The sequence below is a fragment of the Rhinopithecus bieti genome, unplaced genomic scaffold (assembly GCF_001698545.2).
Source record: "Rhinopithecus bieti isolate Rb0 unplaced genomic scaffold, ASM169854v2 scaffold_13348, whole genome shotgun sequence".
Taxonomy (NCBI): Eukaryota; Metazoa; Chordata; class Mammalia; order Primates; family Cercopithecidae; genus Rhinopithecus; species Rhinopithecus bieti.
The window spans coordinates 6,197,883-6,225,017 of NW_016808764.1; the positions used below are offsets into that span (position 1 = coordinate 6,197,883).

Consider the following 27,135-nt stretch of genomic DNA (forward strand, 5'->3'; position numbering starts at 1 on the left):
CATTTTTTTTTTTTAAACAAATCTCTCTCTCTTCAGATCTTTCAGATTCTTTCAAGACTCAAGTCTAGGTTATTACCTGCACTCAAAACCAGCTGACAGAAACAAAGATGAAGGAAAAACAAATCAGCCGTTGGGAATTACATACCTGATCTCTCTGATTTCCAAATTTCCCAAAGCTACACACACAAGATTATACACATCAGGCACTGGAACTATCTGTAATACTGGAACCTAAATAAAACAAAGCAGCCAAAAATTATACTTGGTTTGTTTCATTTTCGTTTAATCCAGATTTTCCAAAATTTATCACATTCTTTTGTATTCTCACTGTACAAGAATAGTTTTCATCATTTGAAGGCTCAGAAAACACTCTTTTTATTAGCTGTAAATCTAAATAAACTATATGCATAATAGTGCTTACTGAACATTTATGTAATGCAATGTATAATTCTAACAATAGAGGAATAATGGGGTATATTCTGGCATGTGAATGAAAAGAATATTTATGTAGCCATTTAAAAGTATATCTATGTTCACTGAACAAATATTTATTGGGCACCTCTGTGCAAAGCACAGTGTTAGATGTTGTATACATTTGGAGAGCAAGAATGAAGTTTATACAAGTATGAAGACTCTACAGAAACAAGGAATTTTTTTTTTCTTTTTGAGACGGAGTTTCACTCTTGTTGCCCAGCCTTGAGTGTAATGGCACAATCTCAGTTCATTGCAACCTCCACCTCCTGGGTTCAAGCAATTCTCCTGCCTCAGCCTCCCAAGTAGCTGGGATTACAGGCATGCACCACCACACCTGGTTAATTTTTTTTATTTTTAGTAGAGATGGGGTTTCACCATGTTGGTCAGGGTGGTCTTGAACTCTTGACCTCAGGTGATCCACCCACCTCAGCCTCTCAAAGTGCTGGGATTATAGGTGTGAGCCACCTCGCCTGGCCAGAAAAATGTTTATATGTATGGTGAGAAAAGACAGATCTAAAAATTTTAAGCACACTAAGATTGCAAGCATGTAAGATGTATATGATAGTGGGAAAAGACTAGAAGGAAATACACTTAGAAAAGCAGCAAAATAATGCCTTGGTGAAGGGCAAGGAGTATAAATATCAGCAAGTGTCAAAGTCATAACAGACATAAAATTCTAAGCTCCTCCAACAGGTCTAGTGTAAAAACCCATCTCTAGGCTGAGTGTGGTGCCTCACACCTGTAATCCCAGCAATTTGGGAAGCCGAGGCCGGTGGATCACTTGAGGTCAGGAGTTCGAGACCATCCTGGCCAACATAGTAAAACCCCGTCTCTACTGAAAATACAAAAATTAGCTGGATGTGGTGGCGTGCGCCTGTAGTCCCAGCTACTCGGGAGGCTGAGGCAGGAGAATTGCTTGAACCTGGGAAATGGAGATTGCAGTGAGCCAAGATTGCCCCACTGCACTCCAGGGTAGGCGACAAAGTATGACTCTGTCTCCGAAAAAAAAAAAAAAGAAAAAACCATCTCTAGATAAAACTGGGATCGGCTGGGGATGGTGGTTCACACCTGTAATCCCTAGCACTCTAGGAGGCTGAGGCAGGCCGACTGCTTAAGCCCAAGAGTTCAAGACCAGCCCAGGCAACATGGCAAAACCACGTCTGCATAAAAACTATAGGCTGGATGCTGTGGCTCAGACCTGTAATCCCAGCACTTTGGGAGGCTGAGGCGGGCGGATTGCCTTAGGTCAGGAGTTCAAGAACAGCCTGGGCAACATGATGAAACCCTGTCTCCACTAAAAAATACAAAAAAATTAGCCGGGCATGGTGGTGGGTGCCTGTAATCCCAGCTACTCAGGAGGCTGAGGCACAAGAATCCCTTGAACCTGAGTGGCAGAGGTTTACAGTGAGCAGAGATCGTGCCACTGCACTCCAGTCTGGGTGACAGAGCAAGACTCTGTCTCAACAAAAATAAGAAGGAAAAAAAATAAATAAATAAAAAATTAGCCAGACATAGTGGTGCATGTCTGTGGTCCCAGCTACCTGGGAGGCTGAGGTGAGAGGATTACTGAGCCTAGGGAGGTTGAGGCTGCAGTGAGCCATGATCATGCCACTGCACTCCAGCCTGCATGACAGAGTGAGACCCTGACTCAAACAAACAAAAGAAAATTTGTGATAAAGCAAATAAAGTAGGATGTTAATGGTGGAGTCTAGAATGGTGGGTATATGGGTGCTCACTATACAACTTTTCTGGATGTTTGAAACTTTTCATAATAAAATGTTGGGGAAAAAAATCTCATCTCTGTTCTGCCTTGCATGGTCATAGCTCCCAATTTTGGTAAGCTGCCTATCTACGTTATCAGGCAAATGGCTACAAAGATCTTTTTCAGCTCGGGATTCTCACTTACCTCTGTGAAGTGCCAAGTATAAAGTTTTTCCCACTGCCAAGCATCCAGAGCTTTCCAAAGAGAAACTACATCCTCGCAAGCAGTTATGATACATGGCTCTTTACAACCGGCTCTTTCCCAAAACATGGCACTCACATCTACGGAACAGGAACCTGAAGGATTCTGATACAATGGCAACAATAGTCCTGTTAAAGTGGTACTGGAGGGCTGTTTTATGCAAAGCATAAGTATGCAAAGTGATGAATTATAATTCAATGAAACAGTAGGTATGTAAAGTTTAAGTTTTATACAGGTGAAAAGAAAGAGTTTTGTGGTTCTTATGTAACTAAAAACTTGCCTATCAAACTTACATCATGAAAGATTTTATTTTTTATTTCATTTATTAATTTTAATTTTTGTTTTTTTTTGGGACTGAGTCTCAGTTTATCACCCAGGCTGGAGTGCAGTGGTGCAATCTCGGCTCACTGCAACCTTTGCCTCCTGGATTCAAGCGATTCTCCTGCCTCAGCCTTCCGAGTAGCTAGGATTACAGGTGCCTGCCACCACACCCAGCTAATTTTGTATTTTAGTAGAGACAAGGTTTCACCGTGTTGGCCAGGCTAGTCTCAAACTCCTGACCTCAAGTGATCCACCCACCTTGGCCTCCCGAAGTGCTAGGGTTACAGGTGTGAGCTACCATGCCCAGCCCATGAAAGATTTTAAAATGTATAGTCCAGATGGAATAAATTCAGATTTAACCACAAAAAGATATTCCATACAACTTATCCATTTGAAAATTAAACATCCTGATGAACCACTCATGGGCTGAAACCACAGGTTTCAATGTTATTCCCTCCGAGGAATAACATTATACTATCACTATTATGATCATGGGAACACTATGTATCCAAACCACAGAGCATGGCCAAAGCAGTATTTCCAAGAAAATTTGGAAATGTCCAGTAAAAATCATAATCACAAAGGCATTTATAAGAAAACAAGAAAGATTAAAATCAAGTAAGCATGCAGCTCAGGAAGTCAGTACAAGAACAAAATAAGAACAGTAAAAAAACAGTAGAAAGGAATTATTTACAGTTATCTTGTTTATTATAAAAACAGAATGAACTAGAAAACAAAACAAACAACAACAACAAAAAAAAACCACAACCCAATTAATAACCAATACAACCAAAAACTAGTTTGTTTGGAAGACCCACGTAATGGCCACATCTTGAGTCCAATATAGAAAAACAGTAATTTTAGAAATGGGAGAATGGGGAAGAGAGGCTTAACTGCATATACACAGATTTTAATAATCTATAAGAAGTAACTTTTTACCTACAAATTTGAAAATATGAATGGAATGGTTGATTTTTTAAGAGACTAAGTTATTAGGACACTGGGCATGGTGGCTCACGCCTGTGATCCCAACACTTTGGGAGGCCAAGGCAGGCGGATCCCCTGAGGTCAGGAGTTCAAGACCAGCCTGGCCAATGTGGCAAAACCCTGTCTGTACTAAAAATACAAAAACCAGCAGGGCGTGGTGGCACATGCTTGTAATCCCAGCTACTATAGAGGCTGAGGCACGAGAATCACTTGAACCTGTGAGGCTGAGGTTGCAGTGAGTGGAGACTGGAGATTGCCCCACTGCACTCCAGCCTGGACAACAGACTGTCTCAAAAAATAAAATAAAAATAAGTTATTAAAATTGACTCAAGAATAAATTCCAAAACACAGCACAGGTTATTACCACATATCCTTTATAGAAAAGTAATCTGGGGCTCAGAGGTTACACAATTTGTCCAAGGTGACAAAGCCAGTAATCTGGGAAAAACTTTATGTGGATTTGAAGTGCTTTCCTTCACACCAGTGGTTCTCTGGGAGAGCATATGCACCATCTTCACCCTTGCCCCTAGGACATTTAGTAATGCAACATTTTCAGTTACCACACTGCATAGAAAAGATTAACCACTAGAACTGCTCCCCATTTTCTTATAAATCACCATAAGTGATTCTTCTAGAAACATTACACCATTTGAATAGGAGAGGCATGAATAACTCTCATTTCACTCTCTGTCAAAATGCCTGAGTTATGTTTATTTTATTTTATTTTTGAGATGGAGTCTCACTCACCCAGGCTGGAGCGCAGTGGTGAGATCTTGGCTCACTGCAACATCTGCCTCCTGGTTCAAGTATTCTCTTCCCTCAGCCTCCGTAGTAGCTGGGATTATAGGCGCCCACCACCATGCCCGGCTAATTTTGTTTTGTTTTGTTTTTTTTTTTGAGACGGAGTCTTGCTCTGATGCCCAGGCCAGAGTGCAGTGGCCGGATCTCCAGCTCACTGCAAGCTCCGCTCCCGGGTTCACGCCATTCTTCCTGCCTGCAGCCTGCCGAGTAGCTGGGACTTACAGCTCCCCGCCACCTCGCCGGCCTAGTTTTTTGTATTTTTAGTAGAGACGGGGTTTCACAGTGTTAGCCCAGGATGGTCTCAATCTCCTGATGTCGGATCCGCGGCGTCCTCGGCCTCCCAAAGTGCTGGGAATTACAGGCTGAGGCCACCGCGCCCGGCCTAATTTTGTATTTTTAGTAGAGATAGGGTTTCATCATGTTGGCCAGGCTGGCCTCAAACATCTGACCTCAAGTGATTCGCCCGCCTCAGCCTCCCAAAGTGCTGAGATTACAGAGGTGGGCCACCGTGCCCAGTTCCCCAACTTAGATTTACATATGAAGTTCAGCTACTTAGCCTAAGTTATTCTTGCCAACAGGTTGGCATAGAAACTTCAAGAGGAGAGCTCAAAACAGAAACAGAGGTAAATATTGGGGAAAACAATCCAAATCTGTTTTTCTGAATCTGTTTATCAATATCTTTAATAGTATTAAAGAACAAGAAGCTATATGACCGAATGCTTTTCAATTCATTAAAGTTTTCATATGTAAGACACAAGACACTGGAAGAGAATATTCTTCTGACCTTTAACTTTGAAACCAATTGTAGGTTGCCTGGGTTTATGCTATCAGAAGCAGGAAGCTCTGCTGTTTCAGTCTGTGAAAACAAAAGTCACATCATTAGTCTACACTTCATGTATAATGTCTGCTTGCATTACCCACTCATCAAAATGTCTACTTCATATTGTCTTTATTTCCTCTTATAACAGCAGCAAAGCTCCAAATGCAAACTGTTTCACTGATGACAAAGAGAATAGGACCTCCCAAATTTAAAAGAAACATTTTAATGAACCTTAATTTCCCCAGAATGAACTTAATGTTTACAATGAAGTTCTATCCAAGAAACATGTCAAACCGTTCTTAAATGTGGAAGGCCCAGTGCATAAGCAAGTCATGCTGTTTACATTCACTAAGGCATTTCATTCCTCCAGAGAAAATTTCACAAAGGAAATGGATTGTACCTGTTCGACAGAATGTTTATGCAACTCCTGGCATGTGTTTCCACAGAGCTGATTTTCTTTAAAAGTGAATGACTCAATGGGTGGAGGTGTTCCCGGCAGGGTAGAGTCACAGTCACAGGTAGGTTGTCCTTGCCTGCCTGACATCTGCAGCGTGGTATGTGGTTTTGCTGGACTGCTTGAACTGTCGAATTGTTTACTATCACTGGCAAGACAGACTGAGTCTTTCAAATGAGCAAGTTGGGGTGTGCGGCAAGTTTGTCCAGCGACCTCTGTGGAAGCTTTTTCATAGGAGCCTTGAGGGCCAAAGGCTGGAGTAGTACCTAAGATGGGGAAAAGAGGTGAACACATGTCTGCAGTAGGCCTGTCATTATCATCAAGCGCAACTGTATTTAAAGGAGTATAAAGTAATATGGATGAAGAAAGGCCTGTCTTTGTATGCTGGCTTTGTGGGTTTGGCCTTTTGGGATGTGATTTTCGTGGCAGAACAATAAGGTCCTCTTCTAAGTTCTCCATTTCTGTATCCATGCGTTTAGGACTCAGTTCCTCTGGAAAAATACAATTTCCCTCTTTAAGATGTCTCTCTCCAAACATGTTTGATTCAAAGGACTCCACTGGTTTTTCTGAGCAAGACTTCAGTTTTCAAGCTTAAGAGGTCCAAAGTCTTCATCAGGTAACTGAAAGTCTGTGATACTGAGAAAAGACAGTAGTTGCTTTAAGCTCAGCATTCCATCCTTATGAAATGAATCCGTGAAAGCATCATTATCCAAGGATAAATAAGCACTATTACTCCAAGAAAGGGAATCCTCTTTTTGATGACTTTTCTTCCCTAAAGAAGAAAAATAAGTCACAAAAATAGTAACAAAACCTAACAAAACAAACTGTTTCACTGATGACAAAGAGAATAGGACCTCCCAAATTTAAAAGAAACATTTTAATGAACCTTAATTTCCCCAGAATGAACTTAATGTTTACAATGAAGTCCTATCCAAGAAACATGTTAAACCATTCTTAAACATAATATCTAACAAAAGTGAGCTTCTAAACTNGAAAATATACATAATACCCAACAAAGAGTGAGTTTCCAAACTCAAATATACTAGAAAATATACATAATACCCAACAAAGAGTGAGTTTCCAAACTCAAATATACTAGAAAATATACATAATACCCAACAAAGAGTGAGTTTCCAAACTCAAATATACTAGAAAATATACATAATACCCAACAAAGAGTGAGTTTCCAAACTCAAATATACTAGAAAATATACATAATACCCAACAAAGAGTGAGTTTCCAAACTCAAATATACTAGAAAATATACATAATACCCAACAAAGAGTGAGTTTCCAAACTCAAATATACTAGAAAATATACATAATACCCAACAAAGAGTGAGTTTCCAAACTCAAATATACTAGAAAATATACATAATACCCAACAAAGAGTGAGTTTCCAAACTCAAATATACTAGAAAATATACATAATACCCAACAAAGAGTGAGTTTCTAAACTCAAATATACTCCTCGCTTGAGCCCAAGAGTTTGAGACCAGCCTGAGCAACACAGTGAGACTGTCTTTAAAAACAATAAATAAATAAATAAAAATTTTTAAAAAGTAGGGCCAGGTACGGTGCCTCACACTCGTAGTCTCAGTACCTTCAGAGGTCGAGGCAGGCAGATCATTTGAGGTCAGGAGTTCAAGACCAGCCTGACCAACGGTGAAACCCCGTCTCTACTAAAAATACAAAAAAAAAAAAAAAAAATTAGCCAGGTATGGTCATGGGCACCTGTAGTCCCAGCTACTCGGGAGGCTGAGGTGGAAGAATGGCGTGAACCCAGGAGGCGGAGCTTGCAGTGAGCTGAGATCGCACCACTGCACTCCAGCCTGGGTGACAGAGCAAGACTCCATCTCAAAAAAAAAAAAAAAAAAAAAAAAAATTAGCTGGGCATGGTGGTGCACACCTGTGATCTCAGCTACTCGGGAAGCTGAGGTAGGAGAATCATTTGAACCCAGGAGGTGGAGGCTGCAGTGGGCTGAAATTGCACCAGCACCACTGCACTCCAGCCTGGGCAACAGAGCGAGATTCTGTCTCAAAGAATGAATGAATGAATGAATGAATAAATAAATATAAACAAAACAAAACAGAGTATGGCCAAAAATATTAACTGGGAGAAGGGACTGAGCACAAGGCTCAGCTCAACCACTGATTTGCAGCTTAACCTTAGGCAAATTGATTTATTTCATTTTCCCTTTTCTCATTGTCTCTCATAAGAGAAATGAACTAAAAATATCTACATTTTTTCCTACCTCTAAAACTGTGATTTCAACAGGCTGCCAGAGTATGGTCTACAAAATGCTGGCTCTTGTCACTATGGAAAAGTTAGTCTTCTCTTGAAGCAAAGAGTTAATTTACTGCTTTTGTTTGCTTATTTCAAGACGAGGTCTCACTCTGTTGCCCAGGCTGGAGTGCAGTGGCGAGATCTTGGCTCACTGCAACCTCTGCCTCCCAGGCTCAAGCAATCCTCCCACATCAGCCTCCTGAGTAGCAATTTACTGCTCTTATTGCAAATGGTATCCCACTCCATTCAAAATGTTGCAATATCCTCAATGATGAATGCATAAACAAACTGTGGTATATACATACAATGGAATACTAGTCAGCCATAAAAAGGAACAAAGTACTGATGCATGTTACAAGAGAAACGTACCTTTAAAACATTATGCTAAGTGGCCAGGCTCAGTGACTCACACCTATAATCCCAGCACTTTGGGAGGCTGAAGGCAGGTGGATCACTTGAGGTCAGGAGTTCGAGGCCAGCCTGGACAACATGGTGAAACCCCATCTCTACTAAAAATACAAAAATTAGCCAGGTGTGGTGGCAGGCGCCTGTAATCCCAGCTACTCAGGAGGCTGAGGCAAGAGAATCACTTGAACCTGGGAGGCGGAGGTTGCAGTGAGCCGAGATTGTGCCACTGCACTCCAGCCTGGGTAAGAGTGAGACTCTATCTCAAAAACAAAGAAGCTCATTATGCTAAGCAGCCAGACACAAAAGGTCACATATTGTATGATTCTATATATATGAAATATCCAGAGCAGGTAAATCCATAGAGATAGAATGCAGATTGGTGGTTGTCCATGGAAGGAGTAGGGGGTGGGGGGAGAGGAAATGGGTAGCAGCTGCTTAATGAGTATGGGGTTTAGAGGGGATAAAAATGTTTTAGAATGAGATAGAGGTGGTGGTTGCACAACACTGTAAATGTACTGTGTACTGACTTGTTCACTTAATTTAAAACGGTTAATTTTGTTATGTGAATGTCACCTTGAAAAAAAAGTTCTTAAATGTAGCTGCAGGTTACTAAAATGATAGCAGACTATTTCAAACTACTAGCTGGGTCTGGTGGCTCAGGCCTGTAATCCCAGCACTTTGGGACGCCGAGGTAGGCAGATCACCTGAGGTCAGGAGATAGAGACCAGCCTGGCCTACATGGCGAAAACCCACCTCTACTAAAAATATAAAAATTAGCTTGGTGTGGTGGCGGGTGCCTATAATCTCAGCTACTCATGAGGCTGAGGTGGGAGAATCGCTTGAACCTGGGAGGCAGAGGTTGCAGTGAGCTGAGATAGCACCATTGCACTCCATCCGGGGCGACAAGCGTGAAACTCTGTCTCAACAACAATAAAAAAAACTACTGTGTAAAAAACAATATTTCTAGATTACTGGATTGCCTACTTTTTGATGACTATGCATTCTTGTTCACTTAAAAGATGAAAAATCACAATTTTGGATTAATTAGTCATAGCTCATAGACCAAGTCCATGTCCAATGTTACAGAGCAGCTTGCTACCTATTTTTGCACATAAAGTTTTTTCTTTTTTTTTTTAAGGAACTTGGCTGTAAAATGCACATAAAGGTGTGTTGGAACACAGTCACAGTTACAAGTTGACTTTGGCTGCTTTCGCACATAGCTGAGTAGTTGAGACAGAGCACAAAGACTAAAATATGTGCTATCTGGCCCTTTCTAGAAAGTATGCTGATGCCTAATTTAGAGCCACAATGAATTACCCCATTTTTGTGCTCAGTTGATCAGATATGATTAAATTATCAGTAAATAATTAAAAGTTTAAATTACAATGTATCCTTGCTTCCCATCCTCCAAAATCCTGTGTCCCATGAAGGCCTTAGAGACACTGCATTAGATATTTTATCCAAAAAAGTTGCTTAGGGCTTTTCATTACATGATGACTTCTAAAACAGAATAGTAAGTGGACTCTTTCTCTTTTTTTTTTTTTGTTTTTTGTTTTTTTTTTTGAGACGGAGTCTCACTCTGTCGCCGGGGCTGGAGTGCAGTGGCCGGATCTCAGCTCACTGCAAGCTCCGCCTCCCGGGTTCACGCCATTCTCCTGCCTCAGTCTCCCGAGTAGCTGGGACTACAGGCGCCCGCCACCTCGCCCGGCTAGTTTTTTGTATTTTTTAGTAGAGACGGGGTTTCACAGTGTTAGCCAGGATGGTCTCAATCTCCTGATCCGCCCGTCTCGGCCTCCCAAAGTGCTGGGATTACAGGCTTGAGCCACCGCGCCCGGCCTCTCTTTTTTTTTTGAAAGAGGGTCTTGCTCTATCACCCAGGCTGGAGTGCAGTGGTGCAATCACGGCTCACTGAAGCCTCGACATCCTGGGCTGAAGTGATACTCCCACCTTGGCCTCTGAAGTAGCTGAAACCACAGGCATACACCACCACACCTGGCTAATTTTTCTATATATTAGAGATGGGGTTTTGTCATGTTGCCCAAGCTGGTCTCAAACTCCTGGGCTCAAGCAATCCTCCCACCTTGGCCTCCTCAAATGTTGGGATTACAGGGGTGAGCCATCATGCCCGACATAGTCTAACTTTAGTACACATTCCATTTTACTTCAAAAACACTTTCTGTATTAGCTGTGAAGCCTCTACCCATAGATAGGAATTGTATTGTACCTGAATATGTAATATTACGTAAACAACCAAAACATTTTCCTTTTCAGTGTTGAACTGCTGCAGCTCTATCACTGAACTCTGGCACCACAATGCCAGGTTTGAATCCTGGCTCTGTAATTTTAATTAAATTAAGTAAAGTCATTGTAATCTCCCTGTGCTTTAGTTTCCTCACCTGTAAAGTGAGAATGAAAAGAGATTCTACCTCATGTAGGACTGCTGTGATGATTCAATGAGTTAGTATCTGTACAACATTTAGAAAGTGCCAGGCAGGCTGGATACAGTGGCTCATGACTGTAATCCCAGCAGTTTGGGAGGCCGTGGTGGGAGGACTGTTTGAGGTCAGGAGTTCAATATCAGCTTGGGCAACAGGGCAAGACCTCGCCTCTACAAAACATTTAAAAACATTAGCCAGGCATGGTGGTACATGCCAGTAGTCCCAGCTAGTTGGGAGGCTGAGGCAGGAGGAACATTTGAGCCCAGGAGATAGAGGCTGCAGTGAGCCATGATTACACCATGGCACTCCAGCCTGGACAACACACTCGACCCTGTCCCATTTTAGAAAAGAAAAAAAAAAGCAAATGCCAGGCTTGTTAGCTTGTAGTAATTGTTAGCTTTCATCATCATCATCATCAAACACATCTTGATTTACCTTTCACTAGAGTAACTGCTTTTTTGTTCTGATATTTATGTGAGGTGACTTCCTCCTTGGACCTGCTAATAACCGATGGGTTGCAAGCTGGCAAAAGTGGTTCACAATGATCTGATGCTGGGGTGCAGGCTGATTTTCTTTTTCCTCTGTATCTTCTACTAGGTGCCTGGGCAACTGCCTTCCTAGACAAGTCATTATCTTCAGTGGGCCCAGTGGGAGAGCTGACTTTAGTTAATGAGAGAAGTTTCTGAGAAGTTCTTGAACTTGGTTGTCCTGTGCATGTGTCAGACATCCTAATTTCACTTTGGTCAGTTTCCTCATTGGAAAGGTTTAAAGTTATACTTGCATCCTTATTTTTATTTTTAAACCGTTTTTTCTTGACATCCAAATGACTCTGAATGACAGCCTCCAGGGCTACTTTTCTCTGGCAATTGGACATGCTTCGTGTTGTTCTAACATAGTATTCTGCAGGAAACAGAAGGCCTTCAAGCATTGTGCAAGAATGTTTTTCTGCAGAAAGAAGAGAGGTTGCTTCCAGGCTAAGACTCTTAGGTTGACTTAGAATCTCGTTTTCCTGAAGATTTTCATTTCTACCATCAAGAGTGTCACTGGGAGATTTTAAAGATTTCTCTGTTTGATTTTGTTCTAAGTTTTGATTTTCATTTGCTGGCAAGTTATTGTGAGTGAGTTCATTTAGAGAACATGAAATATCTGCCTCTAAATTAGAACTTGTGGGCAGCTGGCCACTTTTACTTACAGCTTTGTTTACAACGAGGTTATCTGTAGGGACAGTCACTTTTTTGCCTTGTGCCTCCAAACTTACAGATGAAGTAAATCTAATGTTTTTTAGCCCGTGAGTAGTAAGTTCACTGCTGCCTTTGGAAGGAATATGTTCAAGGTGCTGACTACTACTGCTATCTGTTGGAGTCTGTAAAGGAACTGTAGTCGCCCTGGTGAAATCAGGTCTTCTTAGGAGTGTATCCACACCTTTTTCTGGTTGGGCAGTTGGTGGAATGAATACACTGTCTTCATTGGTTTCTGTAACTGGTTCTGGAGAATCTGGAAGTTCAGACTCAAGACTTAAAAGGTGAGTTCTTATTTCAGTTACTGGTGATCTAGCAGGATTTTTGCTACTGGTTTCTTCCTGTTCCTTTAGTCTTTTCCCAGACAGTCTGAGTGAATCAGTGCCAAAGACACAGTCTCTCTCTTGTGAAATAAATGTTCTCTTCTGCTGCTTCTTTCTTCTCCCTGGCAGCTTCTGCTTTTGCTCACCATCAGGGTCACTGACCCTGTGGGGAAAATGTTCTTGGGTGTCATCTGTTCTGTGTATAGGTAATCCTCCTGGGCCATCTCCAGGGTTAAAGGACTCAGGCCCAACATCAAGTGTGACAGATGTCTTTTCTCCAGTTTCTTCATCAAGATGGGTTTTGATGTGTAACTTGTCATAAACACGTATTTTATTTTTAGGTTCTGAGGAGAAAAAAATATATATAACATATTTTCTTATAAACAAAACAAAAAATACTCATTTTTATCCTATTATATATAAATACTACTAAACATTTATTTAAGAACGAATCAGTGACACTTCATTCAGGCAGATGAATTTACAGGTGAAATAAATCTGTTTTTTAGGCTGTGAGTAGTAAGGTCACTGTTACCTTTAGGTTCAAGGTGTTCAAGGTGCTGACTACTTCTACTATCTGATGGAATATGTAAAGGAACTCTACATACTCCATACTGTACATATTTTTTAAAGTTCTAATTTTTAAAATTCTAACAATCTATGATATTTTAAGTACATGTAAACAAATAGCATTGCGCTAAAAATGTTTTTTAAACAGAGTATTCTTTATCACACAATCTCTTCTCTTAACTTTTAAATCTCAACTAATTTTTTTTTTTTTTTGAGATGGAGTCTCGCTCTGTCGCCCAGGNCCTCCCGAGTAGCTGGGACTACAGGCGCCCGCCACCTCGCCCGGCTAGTTTTTGTATTTTTTAGTAGAGACGGGGGTTTCACCGTGTTAGCCAGGATGGTCTCGATCTCCTGACCTCGTGATCCGCCCATCTCGGCCTCCCAAAGTGCTGGGATTACAGGCTTGAGCCACCGCGCCCGGCCTCAACTAATTTTTTATCTCATGTATTTCTTTCTTTATTTTCCCCCTTGGCTCAAGTAATTTTAATAACACTCCCATTTCAATAACCCTTAATTTTATTATTATAAATTACTTGAATTTTTTGACCATTGTTTTCAGAATATTTTCACCTACAATTTTTCTCTGTTCATATATACTTAAAGTAAAAAAAAAAAAATCTTTTGCTGGGCACAGTAGCTCACGTAAATCCCAGCACTTTGGAAGGCTGAGGCAGGCAGATCACGAGGTCAGGAGATCACAACAATCCTGGCCAACATGGTGAAACCCTGTCTCTACTAAAAATACAAAAATTAGCCAGGCGTGGCGGTGTGTGCCTGTAGTCCCAGGTACTCGGAAGGCTGAGGCAGGAGAATTGCTTGAACCCGGGAGGCAGAGGCTGCAGTGAGCCGCAATTGAGCCACTGCACTCCAGCCTGGGTGACAGAGTGAGACACTGTTTCAAAATAAAAACAAAAAACAAAAAAACAAAAAAAAACCCTTTCTAATATTTAAACAATAAATATAATTTCTGAAAATTGAGAGGGAAAAAGAACAATAAACAGTCTAACTGAAAGTAGTCTATAGAGTAGATTTTATGGCATATGAATTTTATGTTAATTAGAATAATATTGCAGCCGGGCACAGTGGCTCACACCTGTATCCCAGCACTTTGGGAGGCCTGGGCAGACAGATCACCTGAGGCCGGGAGTTCGAGACCAGCCTGGCCAACATGGCAAAACCCTGTCTCTACTGAAAATATAAAAATTGGCCAGGCGTGGTAGTGCACGTGCCTGTAGTCCCAGCTACTCAGGAGGCTGAGGAACGAGAATTGCTTGAGCCTAGGAGGTGGAGGTTGTAGTGAGCCACGATTATGCCACTACATTCCAGCCTGGGTGACAGAGTGAGACTCTGTCTCAAAAAAATAAAATTAAATAAAAATTAAAGTGTCTATTGCTAGTCACTATCTTCACTCTGTGGGAAAAAGAACAATAGCCAAAATATACCTGGGAAATGAATAATAAAGCAGGCATAAGGGAATGGTCTAGATTTACCTGAGTGGTTTAGCTGCGGTGAGAGCTCCTGCTGGGACAAACAATCTTGTTCTTCTACTGTTTTCTTAATAGAATGCTTAACCTTTTCAGCTTTTGGGCACGCTAGAGGAAACAAAACAGCTCCAGAAATACGTTTAAAGCTTTATATAAAGAGTCAAGAACTGTTTTTAAATTGTTTGTATTGTAACGCCTTAATTTGAGAACACGATTCACTTACCTGAAGGCGGGCTAGTGTCTTGCTGTATTCCCTTTTCAAGAATGCTAATTTCTCCTTTAACTGGAAGAAGAAAAACACCAACAATACTGGGCAAGCAGAAAGGTGAAGTCACAGGGAAGGGATGCAGTGCTTGGTGGGGTTCCCTGGCAAGAGGCAGGGAGTAGCACTGGTCCATGACAATCTACTTTTGGTTCTCAAAAAGCACCAAGCTCTTGACCATTTCAGGATCTTTGTATAACCTGTTCCTATCATCTGGAACATTTCCTTCCTTTGCCAATTCCTACTGACTCCTCAAGCCTTAGCTTAGATTTTCATTTCCCTGGGATAGACTTCTAGGTCCTTCTCCAAATCTAGGTTAGACACTCTATCAGTCCTCTGTACTTTCCTTACCACAGTATTCTCACACTGTGTTCTCTGTTTCTCCCCATCATCCAGATCCTTGAAGGTAGCAGGGACTGTCATCCTCAGTCACTCAACAAATGAATCTTCTATTTATCAGTTAATGGTCCAGGTATCTCTAGTACCTGGAATAATAAGTGATACCCACTGTGTGTCAATTAGTGCTCCAGATGCTATTCTAGATGCAATTTATATACAGTGAGGGATACACATAATAAATAAGAAAACAGGGAAGATGATTTTACAAGGTAATACATAACTAGATAGATAAACAGAGTGATATAAGAGAGTTACTGGCCTACTGATAGGGACTCCTTTAGTTACAGTGGTCAGGGAGGCATTTTTGAGGACTATCATTTGAGCCTAAGACCAAATGAGGAAGGAGCTAGTTTTGGGAAGATCAGAGGGAACGGTACCCCAGGCAGAGGGAACCATAAATATAAAAGCTCTGCAGTGGAACAGGCTACGTATGTTTGAGGAACACGCAGGCCAGTGAGGTTGGAGCTATCACTGCTGAATCTCCAGCCAGGCACACAGTAGGCATTTAACAAATATTTATTAAATGAATAAGTGAATTGGGCTGAATCAAATTACTGTTCTCTGAAAGTCTAGATTCCCATCTCTCTGGCTTCTTTGGTTCAAAGGATTATCTCAGCAGCAAAGCCAGCCCTGGTTTTTCTGCTTTTAGGAACTTTTAGTTATACTCATCTTTCAACCAATAAAACATCAAGATTTCCATCCTCCATACATACCTTTAAAAAAAAAAAGACTTACACAGCTGGGAGTGGTGGCTCACACCTGTAATCCCAACACTTTGGGAGGTCGAGATGGGTGGATCATTTGAGGTCAGGAGTTCGAGACCAGCATGGCCAACATGGTGAAACCCTGCCTCTACTAAAAATACAAAAATAAGCTGGGTATGGTGGTGGGTACCTGTAGGAGGCTGAAGCAGGAGAATTGCTTGAACCCGGAGGCGAAGGTTGCGGTAGGCCTAGATTGTGCCACTGCACTCCAGCCTGGGCAACAGAGCAAGACTCTGTCTAAAAAAAAAAACCAAAAAACAAAAAAAAAAAAAAAAAAAAAAAAGGCCAGGTGGGGTGGATCACGCCTGTCATGCCAGCATTTTGGGAGGCCAAGGCGGGCGGATCACCGAGGTCAGGAGTTCCAAACCAGCCTGGCCAACATGGAGAAACACCATCTCTACTAAAAATACAAAAATCAGCTGGGCACGGTATTGGGCGTCTGTAATCCCAGCTACACAGGAGACTGAGGCAGGAGAATCGCTTGAACCTGAGAGGCAGAGGTTGCAGTGAGCCAAGATCGTGCCACTGCACTCCAGCCTGGTCGACAGAGCAAGCCTCTGTCTCAAAAAACAAAAAAAAAAAAAAAAAAAAAAAAAAAAAAACAAAGTCTATGTGCAAAACATGCTACTTGGATTTTTTTTTTTTTTTTTTTTTTTGAGACAGAGTCTCACTTGGTCGTCCAGCCTGAAGTGCGGTGGCGCGATCTCGGCGGCTCCCTGCTACCTAAGCGTCCCCTGGTTCAAGCGATTCTCGTGCATCAGCCTCTGAGGCCTGAGCCTCTGGGACTACAGGCTGGCGTCACCACACTCGGCTAATTTTTATATTTTTAGCAGAGACGGGGTTTCACTATGTTGCCTAGGCTGGTCTCAAACTCTGAGCTCAAACGATCTGCCCATCCCAGTCTCCCAAAGTGCTGGGATTACAGGCGTGGGCCACGGAGACTGGCCTACCCACCAATCTTATAAATATCTGGGTATTATCTTGTTTACTTATAAATGATCTTTCTCACCTCCACCAGAAGGTAAGCCAGGATAAGAATAACATCAGCACAAGCTGGAAACATACTAAAAGTCTATCAGTAAAATACAGTCTAAAGAAGCAAGGGCACTTCCAAGGCCAGGCGCAGTGGCAGGTTCCTGCAATCCCAACTACTCGGGAGGCTGAGGCAAGAGTCGCTTGATCCTGGGAGGCGGAGGTTGCAGTGAGCCGAGATCGCACCACTGCACCCCAGCATGGGTGGCAGAGTGAGACTCTGTCTCAAAAAATAAAAATAGAAAAGAAAAGGAAGAAAAAGGAAAAGAAACTTCCAAACTACAACATGCTGTCTAGAACTTAAAAAAGAAAGTAAGGTAGATAAACATGTCCTGACAGGAATGCTAAACAAGGGTATGAAAAACGGAACCTACAGAACCATTCAGATCCTACCATTTACGAACATTCCCTTCTCAAAAAAAATACACATAGGACTCCTTTTTGCTGGTTAGGGATACGCCCCTCCTCCACCACACACACTAACACACGAAAGGACCTGGAAGTACCAGACTTAAAAAGATTTACTTGAGGAGGTCCGGCGGGAGAAGTGAAGATTGAGGGTGTGGGACGGGGGAGCAGCAACGGTGTCGACACAGCTTTATCTATGAAGTGTTACACATTGTATCAATGCACTGTTACTGTAACGAGATTTGTTCTTTAAACGCCACCACGTGAGCACCACGCTATTTCCACATTTTCATTTTTTGTGCCCCCTCAGCCCCAAGCGGGGGGAGGGGCGTCAGACGATACTGCTGCTCTCGGACTGCCGAGGACACAATGCTAGACCTAAAACCCTGGGAAAGCGAGGTCAGAGTCCTGCATCCGCCCTTCCCGCACCCCGTGGCACCTTTTCCTTCTCCTCACAGCTGAGGGGCTTCCCGGGAGGCTCTTCCATTGGGCAGGGGACAGAACGAAAAGAGCAGCCGTCGCCGACCCCAGGCCTACCGACACCGGGACCCAGTTGGCCCTGGGCCGGGGAGGCGCCCCGAGAAAGAATGGGGAGCCCGGGATCGCACCCTCAGCGCGCCATCAGCTGACCCACGCGGGCCAGGCGCGCCCTAATCTCCGGCCAATTAAATCCAACGTTCGACCTGCGCACGCGCAGCCGGAGACGGCCGAGCAGTGGAGCGAGGCCGCCTAAAGGAGAGCCGAGCTGTCGATGAGTCCCAGTGGGCCACCTAGAGCGGAAGTGGAGGAGCGGCCGGAAGTAGCCGGAATCTCAGAAAGACTGACCGACTGACTCTGACAGGATCCGGGACTGAGGGAAGGAGGCGGCGGCCATGGAGTTGGGCGAGCTGCTCTACAACAAGTCCGAGTACATCGAGACGGTGCGCGGGTCTAGATATCTTTCCTCCTCTTTTCAAGCCTGCGTCCCTTTGAGGCCTGGTCGGAGTTCCCAGTCTGCCCCTACCCCACCCACCCCTGTCCCTTTGGCCGTTAGTCCCGGATTATCTAGCGACGCCCCATGTATAGTCTGGCTTTGCTGTTTACTCCGCGCATGGCCAGTTTAGGCCTTTTGTATTTATTCCTGATTTTCTCATAGGGATAAAGTGCCTTCAGGAGGCTAGGACAAGTCCCATCCTGTTCATATGAATTACAGCTCGGACTTCAGGCCCTTTAACATTGCCTTTTGTAATGTGGTAACTTGCGCCGAAAACGATTCGGTTCTTTTTTTGGGGAGAGGGAGGCGGAGACTCTCTGTCGCCCAGGCCGGAGTGCAGTGGCGCGATCTCGGCTCAATGCAACCTCCGCCTCCCCAGTTCAAGCGATTTTCCTGCCTCAGCCTCCCAAATAGCTGGGATTACAGGCGCCCGCCACCACGCCCGGCCAATTTTTGTATTTTTTGGTAGAGACGGGGTTTCACCGTGCTGGCCAGGCTGGTCCCTAACTCGACCTCAGGTAATCGACCCGCCTCGGCCTCCCAAAGTGCTGGGATTACAGGCGTGAGCCACCGCACCCTGCCGGTTTGGTTCTTTATTATCAGTACACGATATGTTTGTAAAATCTTGGAAACAGGGCAAGTGGTCAGTTAACGTTACTATTGTTATTTTGGTTTTCTTTGCATTCTGACAACTCTGATATTCATAAAGTCATTATCCTCGTTTTAAGGCCGTAAAGCCCAAGTGCGGAAGTGAATGGATTTGAATCCACGTCTGTCTGATGCCACTAAGCTATAGACATTCAAATTCTGAGTTTATTCCTTGAGTCCCTAATTTCCTTTATTTTTTTATTTTTTGAGACAGGGTCTCACTCTATTGCCCAGGCTGGAGTGCAATCATAGCTCATTGCAGCCTCAGCCTTCCAGGCTCAAGCGATCCTCCATCCTCAGCCTTCTGAGGAGCTGGGATTACAGACACGCGCCACCATGCCCGGCTAATTAAAAAAAAATTTTTTTTTAGAGAAGGGGGGGCGGTCCTCACTATGTTGCCCAGGCTGGTCTTGAACTCCTGGCCTCAAGGAATCCCTCTGCCTCAGCCTCTCAAAGTGCTGAGATTACAGGCGTGAGCCACCACGCTCAGCCGTAGTTTCCTAATCCATCATTGCTTTTTTGACATCCTGGACTCACACTCCATTGTGGACAGCACCCCACTTTATGTTTTTTTCTCTCAAATGTGAGCTTTCTTGACGGAAGCCTGTAGTCCAGAAACCTATTAAGTTTGCTCTCCCCGGTTTTCTGTTGTTTTCTTTTAGGCATCTGGGAACAAAGTCAGTCGCCAATCAGTGTTGTGTGGAAGCCAGAACATCGTTCTCAATGGCAAGGTAAGGGACAAAGCCAGCTCCAGGCTGCAAACCTTAGCTTGCTTTCTGCTAATTATCACCATAGCAGGGCAGATAAAATGTTGCCATATCTCCCATTTATTGTTGTACATTTTTAATTCTCTTGTTTTTAAATTTTTTATTCTCTAAGTTGGATGTTGGATCTCCTTTTTTTTTTTTTTTTTCTTTTGAGACAGAGTCTTACTCTGTCGCCCAAGCTGGAGTGCAGTGGCCCCATCTCAGGTCTCTGCAACCTCCGCCTCCCAGGTTCAACCAGTTCTCCTGCCTCAGCCTCCTGAGTAGCTGGGATTACAGCCACCTGCCACCAAGCCTGGCTAATATTTTGTATTTTTAGTAGAGACAGGGTTTCACCATGTTGGCCAGGCTAGTCTCGAACTCCTGCCCTCAAGTGATCCACCCATCTCAGCCTCCCAAAGTGCTGGGATTATAGGCGTGAGCCACTGTGCCCGGCCTAAGTTGGATCTCTTGAATGCAAAAAGGTTCAGTAAGAGGCAACAGAAAACCTTTTTTCTTTTATGCCAGGAACAAAATACAGTGGTACCTAGAACCAACATTATTTTATGATATTATAATGTGCATTAAACTACTGGGCACAAAGTGTAATAGGTAATGAAATATTTGAAGATAGAAACTAAAGTAATACTTATAAAATTATCTCTTTAGTAAAAATTAATAATTCACTGTTAACTGAAACTCTTAAAACGAATGTGACAATTGGAAAAAATATTAAAAGTATGAGACAAATATGCAAAGTGGAATCTGAAAGACTGAGAATCTTGTAATCCAAATAAATTACAATAGCAAAGGGACGAGTATAAACTTGGAAGAGAAAATATCACAAGGTATATTTGAGCTTGACAAACAGGGAAGTTCATAGTTGTTTTCCTGCCATCTGGAACACTCAATTTTGAAATTACTTTTTCTATAAATACTACATCTCTAACTTCCAGAAGGAAAATAGTCTCGTTATAACCAAGAGATCACAAATATTTTCAGAAGACAATTAGTCTCCATTAAGCCTGTCATACCAAGGAATTAAGTGGAAAAGAAATATAATTTGGTTATTGCTGCTCAGACATACTGTTTCTTTTTGTTTGGTTGGTTCTTTTTTTTGAGACAGAATCTTGCTCTGTCACCCAGGTCAGAGTACAGTGGCAGGATCTTGGCTCACTGCAACCTCCACCTCTTGGCGTCAAGTGATTCTCCTGCCTCAGCCTCCCGAGTAGCTGGGATTACAGGCTCCTGCCATCACACCCACTTAATTTATATATATATTTTTTTAAGACAGAGTCTCGCTCTGTCACCCAGGCTGGAGTGCAGTGCTGCGATCTCGGCTCACTACAAGCTCCGCCTCCCAGGTTCATGCCATTCTCCTGCCTCAGCCTCCTGAGTAGCTAGGACTACAGTCACCTGCCAGCATGCCCAGCTAATTTTTTGTATTTTTAGTAGAGACGGGGTTTCACCGTGTTAGCCAGGATGGTCTCAATCTCCTGACCTCGTGATCTGCCCACCTTGGCCTCCCAAAGTGCTGGGATTACAGGAGTGAGCCACCGTGCCTGGCCTAATTTTTGTATTTTTAGTAGACACGGGGTTTCACCATGTTGGCCAGGCTGGTGTTGAACTCCTGATCTCAGATGATCCATCCACATCACCCTCCCTCCCAAAGTGCTGGGATTACAGGCGTGAGCCACCGTGCCTGGCTGAAGACTTTTTTTGTTACAGTGAACTGTATATAACAAAATTTGCCATTTTAACAATTTTTTAAAAAATTTCATTATTTGAGAAAGTCACCCAGGCTGGAGTGAAGTGATGCCGTCTCAGTTGCCACAGCCTCCGCCTCTTGGCTTCAAGGATTCCCATGCCTCAGCCTCCCGTGTAGCTGGGACTACTGGTACACGCCACCACACTGGGCTAATTTTTGTATTTTTAGTAGAGACAGGGTTTTGCTGCGTTGACCAGGCTGACCTCAAACTCTTGGCCTCAAGTGATCCACCCACCTTGGCCTCCCAAAATGCTGGGATTGCAAGCGTGAGTCACTGCACCTAGCCTAACTATATATATATATATATATATATATATATATATATATATATTTTTTTTTTTTTTTTTATACGGGGTTTCCCTCTTTTTTCCCAGGCTGGGGGGCAATGGTGTGATCTCGGCTCACCACAACCTCCGCCTCCCAGGTTCAAGCGATTCTCCTGCCTCAGACTCCCCAGTAGCTAGGATTACAGGCCTGTGCCACCACACCCAGCTAATTTTATATTTTTAATACAGGCGGAGTTTCTCCACATTGGTCAGGCTGGTCTCGAACTCCTGACCTCAGATGATCTGCCCTCCTCAGCCTCCCAAAGTGCTGGAATTACAGGCGTGAGCCACTGCGCCCAGCCTTAGCAATTTTAAAGTGTGCAATTAATTGGCATTAATTACATTCACAATGTTGTGCAACCATCTCCACTATCCATTTCCAAAACTTTTTTCTTCACCCCAAATAAAAACTCTACACATTAAGGAATAAATGCCCATCCCTACTTCCTTCCATTGCTGATAGCCTGAATCTACTTTCTGTCTCTATGAATTTGCCTATTCTAGATATTTCGTATAAGTGGAATCATACAATATTTGTCCTTTTTGTCTGGCTTATTTCACTTAGCGTAAGGTTTTCAAGGTTCATCCTTGTTAAAGCACATCAGAACTTCATTCCTTTCCATAGTGGAGTAATATTCCATTGTATGTATATACCACATTTCCTTATCTGTTCGTCTGTTGATAGGCACTTGGATTGTTTCTACCCTTTGGCTATTGTGAATAATGCTGCAGTAAACACTGATGTGCAGGTATCTGTTCCCGTCCCCGTCTTCAGGTTCTTTGAGTATATACCTAGGAGTGTAAATACTCAATACTTAATTTGGCAATGTTTGGTATATACAAAAGAGTATGATTGCTGGGACAAATGGTGAGTCTGTGTTTAACTTTTTGGGAAACTGCCAAACTTTTTTCCAAAATGGCTACACCATTTTACGTTTCCACCAGCATTGTGCAGGGTTTCAATTTCTCCACATCCTTACCAACACTAGTTATTTTCTGGGTTTTTTTTTTTTTTTGGATTATGGCCATCCAAGGGGGTATAAAATGGTATCTCCTTGTGGTTTTGATTTGTATTTCCTTAATGACTAATGATATTGAACATCTTTGAATGTTGCTTATTGGTCATCTGTATGTCTTCTTTAGAGAAATGTCTGTTCAGTCCTTTTCCTATTTTATATTGTGTTGTCTTTTTCTTACTGAGTTCTAGGAGTTCTTTATACATTCTGGATATTAAACACTTATCAGATATATGATTTGCAAATGCTTTCTTCCTTTCTGTAGATTTTGTGCATCCCTTTGATGCACAAAAGTTTTTAATTTTGAAGTCTGCTTTATCTTTTTTCTTTTGTTGCTTGTGTTTTTGGTGTCATATTAAGAATCCAAATTTATGGCCATGAAGATTTACTGCCGTGTTTTCTTCTAAGAGTGTTAGTGGTCTTAGTGCTTGTGTTTAGGTCGTTGATCCATTTTGAGTTAATTTTTTTTTTTTTTTAATGACATGGAGTTTCCCTCTCGTTGTCCAGGCTGGAGTGCAGTGGTGCAATCTTGGCTCACTGCAACCTCCACCTCCTGGATTCAAGTGATTCTCCTGCCTCAGCCTCCCGAGTAGCTGGGATTACAGGCATGTGCCATCATGCCTGGCTAATTTTATAGTTTTAGTAGAGACGGGGTTTCTCCGTATTGGTCAGGCTGGTCTCAAACTCCCGACCTCAGGTGATCTGCTAGCCTCAGCCTCCCAAAGTGCCGGGATTACAGGTATGAATCACTGTATCCGGCTTGAGTTAATTTTTTTTATGGTTTGAGGTAGGGGTCTAACTTAGTTCTTTTGAATGTAGAAATACAGTTATCCTGGCACCATTTGTTGAAAATACTATTCTTTCCCTGTTTAATGGTCTTGGCACTCTTCTAGAAAATCAATTGGTCATAGATGAATGGATTTATTTGTGGACTCTCAATTCTGTTTGGTTGGTCTGTATGACTATCTTTATGGAACACTGCACTGTTTTGATTATTATAGCTTTGTAATCAGTTTTCTGTTTTTTTTTTTTTTGTTTTTGAGACAGAGTCTCGCTCTGTCACCCAGGCTGGAGTGCAGTGGCATGATCTCAGCTTACTGCAACTTCTGTCTCTCAGGTTCAAGTGATTCTGTTGCCTCAGCCTCCTGAATAGCTGGGATTACAGGCACGTGCCACCATGCTAGAGACCAAGTTTTGCCATTTTGGTCAGGCTGGTCTCCAACTCCTGACCTCATGTGATCCACCCGCCTCGGCCTACCAAAGTAGTGGAATTATAGGTGTGAACCACTGCACTTGGCCTACTATAATAAGTTTTTAATCATGAATTATGAGTCTTTCATATTTGTACTTTTATAAGATTGTTTTGCCTATTGAGGGCTGTTTGCTTTTTTTGGCCGGGGGGGCGGGAATGGGGGGGTGGATAGAGTATTGCCCTGTTGCCCAGGCTGGAGTGCAGTGGCAGGATCTTGGCTCACTGCAGCCTCTGCTTCCCAGGTTCAAACAATTGTCCTGCCTCAGCCTCTCCAGTACCTGGGATTACGGGTGCGCACCTCCATGCCCGGCTAATTTTTGTATTTTTAGTAGAGATGGGGTTTTACCATATTGGCCAGGCTAGTCTTGAACTCCTGACCTCAGGTTATCTGCCCGCCTCAGCCTCCCAAAGTGCTGGGATTACAGGCGTGAGCCACCATGCCTGGCTGCCTTTTGCTTTTTAAAGATGTTTACTTTGGCAATATTTTGGGTATACAAAAGAATATATGTGACATATATGTTATAAAGCATAAAATGAAATCAACACCAGTGAACCCTATACCCAACTGAAGAATTGGAACATAATCGGTATACAATAAGTACTATTTTTATGTTCCTCCCCATTCCTATTTTTGCCACCCTCCAAGAGAAAACTGCTGTCCTGATTTTGTGTCTTATAAATTCTTTATTATTTAAACAAATTTTCCACATGTCCCTAAATAATATATATTGTTTAAGTTGGTTTCCTGTGATTTATTTTTAATTTAAAAATCTTAATTTTATTTATTTGTTTATTTGTTAATTTTTTTGAGACAGGGTCTCACTTTGTTGCCCAGGCTAGAGTGCAGTGGCACAGTCATAGCTCACTGCAGCCTTGACCTTCCAGGCCAGGCTCAGGCAAACCTCCCACCTCAGCTTTCCAAGTAGCTTCTACTACGGGGCTACCCCCCCCTTTCCCGCAAATTTTTTTTTTTTTTTTTTTTTTTTTTTTTTGAGACAATCTCGCTGTCACCCAGGCTAGAGTACAGGGTATGATCTCAGCTCGCTGCAATCTCCGCATCCTTGGTTGAAGTGATTCTCATGCCTCAATCTCCTGAATAGCTGGGATTACAGGTGCACACCACCATGTCTGGCTAGTTTTTGTATGTTTAATGGAGATGGTGTTTATCCATGTTGTTCAGGCTGGTCTCGAACTCCTGACCTCAAGTATTCTGCCTGCCTCAGCCTCCCAAAGTGCTGGGATTACAGGTGTGGGCCACAACACCTGGCCCTATTTGTAGTTTTTTAAGAACCTTCATATTGTTCTCCATAGTGGCTGTACTAGTTTACATCCCACCAACAGTGTATAAGAGTTTCCTTTTCTCCAAATCCTCACTAGTATTTGATATTTTTTGTCTTTATGATAAGCATCCTAACTGCAGTGAGACGATACTTCATTCTGGTCTTAATTTGCCTTTCCCTGATGATTAGTGATTTTTTGTTTGTTTGTTTGTTTTTTCAGACAGAGTCCCGCTCCGTTGCCTATGCTAGAGTGCAGTGGCCTGATGTCAGCTCACTGCAACCTCTGCCTGCCAGGTTCAAGCAATTCTCCTGTCTCAGCCTCCTGAGTTGCTGGGACTACAGGCACACACCACCACGCCTGGCTAATTTTTTTGTATTTTTAGTAGAGACGAGGTTTTACCATATTAGGCTGGCCTCGAACTCCTGACCTCAGGTGATCCACCTGCCTCGGCCTCCCAAACTGCTGGGATTAAAGGTGTGAGCCACTGTGCCTGGCTGATTAGTGATGTTTAGTGAACATTTTAAAATATATATTTGTTGGCCATTAGTTTGTCTTTTGAGAAATGTCTATTCAAGTCATTTGCCCATTTAAAAATCAGATTGTTTGGGTTTTTTTGCAGTTGAGATGTTTGAGTTCCTTGTATTAATATATTCTGGATATTAATTCTGTCTTTGAAGAATAGTTTGAAGATATGTTCTGCCATATTTTCATTCTGTTGATTGTTTCCTATGCTGTGCAGGATCATTTTAGTTTGATATAATCCCATTTATTTATTTGCTTTTGTTGTCTCTGCTTTTGAAGTCTTATTCATCTTTTCCAAGACCAGTGTCTTTAAGCATTTCCCCTATGTTTTCTTCTAGTAGTTTATAGTCCCAGGCCTTCCATTTAGGTCTTCAATTCATTCTGAGTTATAGACCGGGCACAGTGGCTCACGCCTATAATCCCAACTCTTTGGGAGGCTGAGGCAGGCGGATCACTTGAGGGCAGGAGTTCAATACCAGCCTGGCCAACATGGTGAAACCCATCTTTACTAAAAATAGAAAAAAATTAGCTGTGTGTGGTGGCGCATGCTTGTAATCCCAGCTACTCAGGAGGCTGAGCCATGAGAATCACTTGAACCCAGGAGGCAGAGGTTGTAGTGAGTCGAGATGGTGTCACTGCGCTCTAGCCTGGGCAACAAAGTGAGACTCTGTCTCAAAAAAAAAAAAAAATTCATTTTGAGTTGATTTTTGTATAGGGTGACAGGTGTGGGGTCTACTTCTGCTTATGGATATGCTATTTTCCCAGCACCATTTATTAAAGAGACTGTCCTTTTCCAAATGAATGTTCTTGTCGCCTTTGTCAAAAATCAGCTGGCTATAGATAGATATGTGGATTAATTTCTAGGTTCTGTTCTGTTCCATTGTCCTATGTGTCTTTTTTTAATGCCAGTATTATGCTATTTTGGTTATTGTAGCATCGCAGTATATTTTTAAGTCTGGCAGTGTGATACCCCCTTCAGCTGTGTTCAGGATTACTTTGGCTATTCAGAGTCTGTGAATTTGAGGATTGTTTTTCTATTTGTTAAGAACGCATTGAGTCTGCAGACTGCTTTGGGCAGTACTCAGCTTTTATTTCTAAGATTCATTGTGGTCTGTGCATTTTCTTTCTTTTTCTTTTTCTTTTTTTTTTTCTTTTTTCTTTTTTTTTTTTTTTT

General features: G+C 42.5%; 2 protein-coding genes across 3 annotated transcripts in view; one reads left to right on the plus strand and one right to left on the minus strand.

Moving 5' to 3' along the window:
* The window catches only part of PALB2 (partner and localizer of BRCA2), a 39,125-nt gene extending 21,168 nt beyond the window's left edge, over positions 1 to 17,957 (minus strand). Inside the window, 9 exon segments of the mRNA XM_017887164.1 lie at positions 146 to 231; positions 2,381 to 2,542; positions 5,331 to 5,402; positions 5,767 to 6,407; positions 6,410 to 6,592; positions 11,388 to 12,857; positions 14,574 to 14,663; positions 14,778 to 14,850; positions 17,872 to 17,957. Of these exon segments, the coding sequence (XP_017742653.1) occupies positions 146 to 231; positions 2,381 to 2,542; positions 5,331 to 5,402; positions 5,767 to 6,407; positions 6,410 to 6,592; positions 11,388 to 12,857; positions 14,574 to 14,663; positions 14,778 to 14,850; positions 17,872 to 17,919 (2,825 nt within the window). The 5' untranslated portion in view covers positions 17,920 to 17,957.
* Positions 17,958 to 18,081: 124 nt separating this feature from the next.
* The window catches only part of DCTN5 (dynactin subunit 5), a 29,430-nt gene continuing 20,376 nt past the window's right edge, over positions 18,082 to 27,135 (plus strand). For both annotated transcript variants that reach the window (XR_001888208.1, XM_017887163.1), the window contains exons 1-2: positions 18,082 to 18,352; positions 19,716 to 19,784. Coding sequence is in view for 1 of the 2 variants with exons in the window: in XM_017887163.1 (XP_017742652.1) it covers positions 18,305 to 18,352; positions 19,716 to 19,784 (117 nt within the window). In the remaining variant the exon portion in view is untranslated. The remainder of the gene's footprint in view (positions 18,353 to 19,715; positions 19,785 to 27,135) is intronic.